General features: G+C 49.6%; 1 protein-coding gene across 1 annotated transcript; it reads left to right on the top strand.

Annotated features, from left to right (window-relative positions):
* The first annotated feature begins 3567 nt into the window (after positions 1-3567).
* TCL1A (TCL1 family AKT coactivator A) lies at positions 3568-6313 on the top strand. Its single transcript, XM_036882183.2, has 3 exons — positions 3568-3687; positions 5689-5859; positions 6260-6313. Exons 1-3 carry the CDS (start codon positions 3568-3570, stop codon positions 6311-6313), a joined length of 345 nt encoding a protein of 114 aa, XP_036738078.1.
* The last annotated feature ends 1692 nt before the right edge of the window (positions 6314-8005 follow it).

Here is an 8005-nt window from a genome sequence, read left to right on the forward strand (position 1 = left end):
AGTGTTTGAAACTGGTTTGGAGAGAGAGAATAGCCATGCAGTGGGTGAAACTATGATGAGTCCCTGAGTTCTACACGGAGTATACTTGTCCCAGGTTTTCCATTAATCTAGAGATAAAATTTCATCCCTTATGGGTAGAATTATAACCTGAGCTCACTCAGTCATCAGCCTTAATCATCTAAAGCATGGTCCAGACTTAAGAATAAAAATTTAAAAAAAAGAAAAACACTAGGCAACTAGCAGGGACACCTGCATATCAAAACGTCTGTGTGATACACACTGGTGAGCTCTCAGACCTTACAGTCCTAACAATCTTGGTGTTATGGTTCCCGGCACACAAAAGATTGGAAGCAGCACATTGAAAGTAGGGCATAGAGTAAGAAGTACAGTTTGGGCTTGGGGTGAGGTTTCCAATGAAAACTGATGGCAGAAAGAATGACTTTGACATTTTCATGGTTAGTTAGTTTTCTAAATCTTGTTCACACCTCAAAAGCAGTAACTCAAATCTTAGAGAAGTGGGTCTCAACCCTGGCTTCACATTAGAATCACCTGAGAAATTCTTAAAAAAAGAAATCCCGAAGCCTCAGTCTCAGAGATTCTGCTCTACTTGCTCTGGGGAGGAGTCCAAGCACAGGTATTTAGTGACAGCTTCTTGCAGATTCTAATAAGCAGGCAGGATTGTGATTGAGTAGCTCAGTGGTCTGGCGCCATTCCACCATAGGGCCCAGAGGCCTGGATGTCGAAGTAGCTCTAAGTAGGTTCCCTGCAACTTATTACAATCTTTGGTGATGGTTACAATGACATTGGTTGCCAGGATTTTAAGAGCAAAACACTGTATCTATTAGAGGTGATTTTGACAGAAAATAGGAAACTCTAGTACTAAATGATACAGCAACACATATCCAACTCTTGTGTCATAGAGAAATCTAGAGGGAACTGGCAGAATGAGGTAGATGCCCACTGATCTTCCCCCTAGACCAGTGCTTGATGTGCCCACCAATCCCCTGGGGATCTTGTTCCAATGTAGAGTCTGACTCCGTAGGTCTGGGGAAAGCTCTGGGTGTAGCTGGTCCAGGGACCACACTTACCATAGCAAGGCTCCAGTTTATTCTGACAGCTGTGACTCACCCTTTTCTGGGAACCCAAAAAAGAAGGATGGCTTCCTCACTCTTGAAGAATGAATTCCACTGGGGTCCTTGATATCCAGAAGCGCTTTGCCCAAAATGGTTCTTAACCATTCCCTCTTCCCACTAGGCTACTGTACTGCAGGGTCAGCAACTGTTGAGGTAGAAATAGGCTTAGAGAGTATACAGCTTGGCCTGTTCATTACAAAAATGTGGCAATGGTACCAAGACGGCAAAGGTTTTGCCAAGTTCATAAGTGATAGAGGCAAAATCAAAACTGACATGAAAACATCAAAGACACTATCAAAACAAAGTTGAAACAATTGCTTTGTATTACTTTCTATAGCGAACATCTGCTTGATTATACTCTGGGAGACTGTAGACTAATAACGGAAAGAGTCAGAAAGGAACATGCAACTCTAAAGTGTGGCTGACTGGCCTTAGAGCCCTAGGATGGGGCAGATAACATGCTGCAGAGGCTTTTATCTCTGAGACCACCAAGGAGCTACAGTTCCCCTTCTCATGGAATTTCCATAAAGAAGTCTCAAGGCCTCCACAGAAGCTGCCCTTATCAAATTTATTTCACTTTTTATTTAAATCTCTTTCTTAAATGATTTTTTCAACTGCACACAAGAATGACTTATATTCTTGTTCGATACTAAGAAGCCCCAGTATGAAACAGAAGACATACACTGTTCTTTCAAAGTATTGGGAGTGTTAAATTCCCAAAACGTTCAGAAGCGTATCCAGCCAGACAGGTCTGATTCTTGCTGCCTTATTTCCTCCTTTGGGGCCTCTCAGAAAGGCAGAGCAAGTGCTAATGAAATCAGCAGACCCAGTGGCATCCTCAGTCCCGGAGCATGTGGCTGGCTCAGGGGCCACGCTGGCTCCTGGGTGCCTGCTTCCCTTGCCACTAGAGGTCACCCCAGAGGCACTCTATAAGAGGGATTTGTTAACATTTTTTATTTCAAAGCTCAGGACTGAGCTGAGACTTCTCCAACCGAGCATATTACCATATTACCTTGCTCGCAGTGGCTATCTGGGTCTGGAATTAAGAACCATCCGCAGGGAAATCAGCCTGAAAGGCACAAGTCTGAATATTAAATGCTAACACCACTAGAAGCTGCCCTGGGAAACAGTTTTGCTGGGCTCATGTCTCCTCCCTCTACTCCCAGCTTTACTTGGCTTTGTCTTCTATTTTGTGTTCCTGGTAAATCCAATTATATCGTTATTACCTAGGCCACGTCAGCACCTTCGTGGGAATGAGGCTGTCTGGACAGACAGAGAAGCAGTCAAGAGATCAGGTGTTAAGCTCATTTTCACTTCTGTGACATTTAAAGAAATCACAAATTACTTTCTCAGAGCCTAGACAGAGAGGCAGGAAAGGGCCAGAGTGTGAGGCACCCAGCTGCCGCCAGGGGCAATGTTTGAGCAAGGAGGCTGGAGCTTATTTTCCTTGTTTCTCATTCTTTCATTTTCTTAATTGCCTTAATGGGCATGTGGTACTGCAAAATGACGTGAAATTGTCTTCCTTAGATGCTGTTATTTAAAAAGAGATGGTTTGATCCTATAACCCAGACACTTTTCAAGTCCCTTGGTCTTGGGGTTGAGGGAGGTATTCTTTTTTAAGCATTTGTTTGAAGGATGTTTTCACTAATGAATTCAAAGCCTATAAAGGGAAAAAAAACAGGTTTCTTCATCGTCATGTCTCACAATAGCTGTTAGATGACCAGAGCATCATCAAAGCCTTGGGAAAAGTGTGGGATAGGGAAGGGGGTTCAAGAGCTGCACTTGGCCAAGGAAATTGATTCTGACACCCATTCCATAGGCTGAAGGTGACACGGTGAACCGGGAAAGCCCAGGCCCGGTTAGGGCTCTCTCCAGATGTGGAGGGGGCCGTGGCTCTCAGCTGCCTGGCGTTGACTGTGAGTTCTGGGCAGAGGCTCGGAGAACCGTCCGGGGAGCCCCACACAGTGGCTGACTTCGACAGTGGGCCCTGGCATCAAGCGGTGCGCAGGACACGGGTGCCTCCTGGCAGAAGAAAGGGTTGCAGCACAGATCAGGGCATCTCCCCAGCTGTGGGAAGTGGGGGACGGGGCCTGAGGCTGGCTAGAGGCCTAGAGGAAGTCCTAGGTCTTTGGGGCTGGGGCCGGGGCTGTACTCCAAATGCTGCCTGGGGTCAGTGTGCAAGGAAAGCCTGGCAACCAGGCCCGCTGCGGATCCTCGGGACCACACCCAAAGGTCTGGCGCCCCGCCCCGCGTTCACTCGCGCCCCGCCCCCTGCCTTGCGCCCCGCCCCTTCCGCACGTCCGGTCTCCGCCCACCCTGCCGCCCGGGGGCGCCCGCGCGCGCCGTCTCGCTGGAAAGCGTCCCGCTGCGTCCGGCCACCTGGCGAGGGGTGTGGCGAGGCTGGGCTCCCGCTGCTGGGCGCGCCCGAGGCGCCATGGGCGAGCTCCCGTTCTCCCGGGCGCACAGCGGCCTGCACCCGGACCACCTGTGGATCTGGGAAAGGGCCGTGTATGTGGACGAGAACCAGCGCACCTGGCTGCCCATAACCATCGAGGTACAGCCGCCTGGGGCCGGGCCGGGCGGGACAGTACGGGCCCCACCACCGCCCTGAATTCCCAACCGATTGTGATGCACCACTGCCCTAGAGCCTGGAACATCTCATACCTCCTCTGTGCTTAGGAAGGAACAAACTTGATGCGTAATACAGGAATGCAAAAGCCAGGATTGAATAAAAGCGGACCGTTTTATGTGTGAAGTTTTAAAATGGATTATTAATGTTAGCTTTTTAAAATACGTATATAACTCTCTGTCAAGTACTTACCATCAGAGTGTGGGTTTCCGCAAAGAAAGTTAGGTGAAAAATGGTGAAGCTCTTTCCACATATAAACCGAAGTGAGAAAGTGTAAAACAAATTTAAAATATATACTATTAGAACATCTGTGCCACATAACAGCAAACAGCAAAAAGCTATGGCGTAGTGACTAGTTCCCCATTATACAGATGTGGAAACAGGCATAAAATGGGCATTAGTAGGTAATGCAAGTAGTGGGCTTGGGATTCCAAGCTCTTGACCACCATCTATATTTACATCTTAATTGGCATTTTAAAAAAACTTAATATACGTATATATGCTTTTAAAAAATCAAGTACTACTTTTTGAGAAATCAAGTATTTGAAGAAAATTTAAATGAGGATCTTTTTTTAGTCTTTGGGGAATATCTTCCAACATGACACTGAAACCACAAAGCAGAATTTTTCACATAATCATGTAAATTCTGCACAAAACAATCCTGGTTTACAAACTTTGGGGCAGGATTTACCCTATGTAGCTGAAAGGGCCAGTATTCTGAATATGTAAAGATGACTTTACATCAACAAGAAGATGAATAAGCAAACTAAAATGGTTGAAGGAAATGGAAGACTATATACTGGCACTGCAAGAAGGTGATTTCCACACTTCCATCTTGCAAGATGATCTGAATTTTTTTTGAACAGTGAGTTCTAATTTATTTCATAGAAAAAAATGTTAAAGCTGTTTCCATGTTGGAGTAACAGTCATTGAACAGACATGAGTGCCTAGTTTATATGCCAAGCATGATTCTAGGCTGTGGGGTTTGCAGTGAATGCCACAAAATCCCACTGCTTGAGAAGCTGACATTCAAGGGGGGAAGAAGGGCAAGAAAATAATTGAGGTCGGTGGTAAGCTGTGTAGGCTGAGAGGTGTGGGGTTCTGCCCGAGAAGTCTTAGTTTACATTTGTTTGTCATGCTTTCGTGTATTGTTTTATTTGAAACCTTTCAGAACATGTCTTCTGGGCATCATAGTGTTGGATTTTGCCGAAATTTGTCTCTGTAGACATCCTTTTGTACATGGGCCTGCCTAAAAGAAGGGTGTGAGCCCCATGTAGATCTAGAGAAAGTTCCAGACAGAGGACAACAGGTGCAAGAGAGTACTAGGAATGTGGCGTGTCCTGGAAATAGCAAGGAAGCCCGTGTGGTTGGAATGGGGTGAGGGCAAAGGACGGAATGTCAAGACATGAGGGAAGCAGGGGCCTGGTTACATGAACCTGTGGGCCATAGGAAAGGTGTCCATTCCCTCTGCCCGTGAAGAGAAGCCATTGGAGGGTTGAGTCGAAGAGTGACATGATTTTTAGATGCACACCCGGCTGCTGTCCTGAGAGCTGATCATAGGGCACAGACCACCGAGGCAGCGAGTTAGGAGGTTGTCACAATAGTCCAGACAAGACATGACAGAGGGGCAGTGGTGGAGGTGGAGAAAAGTGGTCTGTCACTGATCCTGGGGTCCAAGGATGTCTTGTTTAAAAGGGGATATGGGACAAAATAAAGAAAATTCCTCCTCAGCTGAAACAGGCACCAAACCGCATAGTTAAGGAGGCACACAGGCCCCATGTCACACCCTGGCAACTAGAAGTTTGTCAGGAAGAAGTGGGCCTTCTGTGGCCCTGCCTATGGTGTCCAGCCAGAGGCCCCTGCTTGCTGGGAGCAGAGAAGCCCTGGGAGCTCGGGCCCTGAAGGTGTGCCCTGGTCTCCTCTCAGACGGAGAGCAGCCTCCAAGTACTCATGCGGCAGGAGGACGTCCCCTTGGGGGTGGCTGTATGCCCCAGCCAGCTGGCCCCATGCCTGCTGCCTGACATGTGGCAGCTCTACCCTGGCAGAAGATACAGAGGCTCAGACTCCAGTTTCTGGCGCATAGTGTACCACATTGAGGCAAGTGTGTGCATCCCCTGGGACCCCTCAGGTCTTCTTGGCAGGCCCTGCTCCTCTCCTATGTGCTCACCCTTCCCCATGTCTGGCCTCTGCAGTATATCCCTCCATCTCTGCACCCAAAGCTAAAAAATGGAGGGAATTTACCACTGCCCGTTTTAAAGAACTGCATTAGAGAGACACGAACTGAATGGTTGAGCCACCCTCTGAGGTCTCAACAGAAGCCCCTTGGACACAGGAGGCCCTCTGGTGGGCAGTCATTGGGTGAACGCTGGTGGGAGGAGGGGCCCCTGGGACCCCCATGCAGGTTTCCACCTGCTGCTGCAGGCCAGCGGAAGGCCCGGGAGCCAGGTCTGGGAGGGGAACTGTCAGGGCTCCAGCCCTAACTGCCCCTCTCTTGTAGTTCAGCGGCACCGAGGACATGCTACTTGAGCAGCTGCCAGACCCGGACTGTTGAGTGACATGGTGAGCACCTTTGGGACCCAACACCCCTCAGTCCAGTGAGGCTGGGTCAGAACGAGGGAGCACTCTTTCTCCATCAAGGCCGTGCGGACTGACCCCTGCAACTGTGCTGCCTTCGAAGGTCCCGAGGTCTGGGGGCCCGTGCTCTTGCCTTTACCACTTTGGGAGCCAATAATTTTTAGGCTGGCCCTTTAATGACAGGAGCCCACATCTGCGCAGTGCCGCACAGGCTATAGATACTGGCACTTGATCATTGTAGCAACTGAGCCAGGTATCACTTGATTTTATAGATTACAAAAATGAGTTCTGAGGAGGCACCCACTTGTCCAGATCACAGAACCAGGTTTCAAATCCAGGTCTCTGCACCAGGCCTCTCACTTGGTTCATAATCTGCCCTGCCCTGGCTCCAGTGCAGGCCCTCCGCCACCCTTCTGGGACCATCACTGAGCCCCAAGAGGCCCCTCTAGACTTGGCCCAGAAGCCGTGCCTCTGACCCCCCATCCTCACCCACACCCTCCTTCTCCAGCCCTGCCCTTTGCCCTTGACTTCGTCCTCTCTTGTCCCCCAGCCCCAGGTCTCCTCTTGCTCTCTTAGCCCCAGGTCCTGCTGGCCTGTTGCGGGAATTTTGGAGCTGGTTCACCTACGCTTCCCAGCCCCGTGTGTTCTGTTCTGCCCCTTCTGCCCACCCCGCCTCTCCGGGGACCAGGAGGGAATGGAAGGCAGAGGATGAGCCCCCCAGGGCCTGCAGGACCTGCCTGCAGCCCCCCAGTCTGCCCCGGCACATTGGCACCGAAGAGGACCTGGGTTGGTACGGCTTCCTCCGGGTGCCCCAGCCAGACCTACCCTTGGGTTTGCTCAGCTGCCTGATGGTTTTTGGCTTCTCTCTCTCCCCATTCTGCCCCTCAGAGCAGCCAGTGCTGTGTGCTGCACATCTGGGACTGCTTCTCATTGTGTTCCCCAGCTCTGTGTACCTCTGGCTGCAAGGGAATCAGGCCTAGTGTACTGAGGCTGGGCCAGGCCTCAGAGCCCCTGGCCCAGCTGTCTCATGTTCATGCCTGCACATGACCATGCCTACAGAAGTCCCACCTGCTGAAGCTAGCTCAGGTACAGTTCACAGTAAGGCCTGACGGAAAACCAGGTTATGCTCAGGACTAAGAAGCCTGCTGATCAGTGCTCCCAGCCTGTGGATTAGCAGGAGGCCAGACAAGTGAATACTGTGCACGGGCACTCATGTTGCCCACTTGTGAAAAGATAGAGGTTGGAAGTTCCCCCTTTTTACAGGTGCCCACACACCTGGATGTTACATGCTTATATGTAACGTGAGCTCTTTGTAGTGTTGCCTGATTAAATGTATGATAATTCGTCTAACTTTGTGCTGAACCAGTGTCTGTCCTTGACCTAGATTCTAGGAGACAGAAGCAAGAACAGGCAGTCACCAAATAAGAAACTTGGAAAGGGAGAGAATACCCATGAATTTAGTATATTTCTTTTACTCAGGAAATAAGGCTGGAATTTTCTTTTTCTGTATAATCCAAGTGCTCAAAACTCCTGTCTTCTTGAAGGCCTGATTTGGGAATCATCAGAGTAAGTAACCTCAAGAAGTCTTTGTCAGCAACTCCTGGCATTGCAGACCCGCTCTGTCTGGTCCTGCCTGCCTCGTCCTCCTGGCCCAGCCAGCTGTGTGTCC

This window comes from Manis pentadactyla, chromosome 11 (assembly GCF_030020395.1).
Source record: "Manis pentadactyla isolate mManPen7 chromosome 11, mManPen7.hap1, whole genome shotgun sequence".
NCBI classification, from domain to species: Eukaryota; Metazoa; Chordata; class Mammalia; order Pholidota; family Manidae; genus Manis; species Manis pentadactyla.

Bases quoted from the DNA above. Each gene is read 5' to 3' on its own strand.
- TCL1A (XM_036882183.2), top strand. From the start codon at position 3,568: ATGGGCGAGCTCCCGTTCTCCCGGGCGCACAGCGGCCTGCACCCGGAC. The intron at 3,688-5,688 runs GTACAGCCGCCT...GTCTCCTCTCAG, and splicing joins GGCTGCCCATAACCATCGAG to ACGGAGAGCAGCCTCCAAGT. The intron at 5,860-6,259 runs GCAAGTGTGTGC...CCTCTCTTGTAG, and splicing joins GCATAGTGTACCACATTGAG to TTCAGCGGCACCGAGGACAT.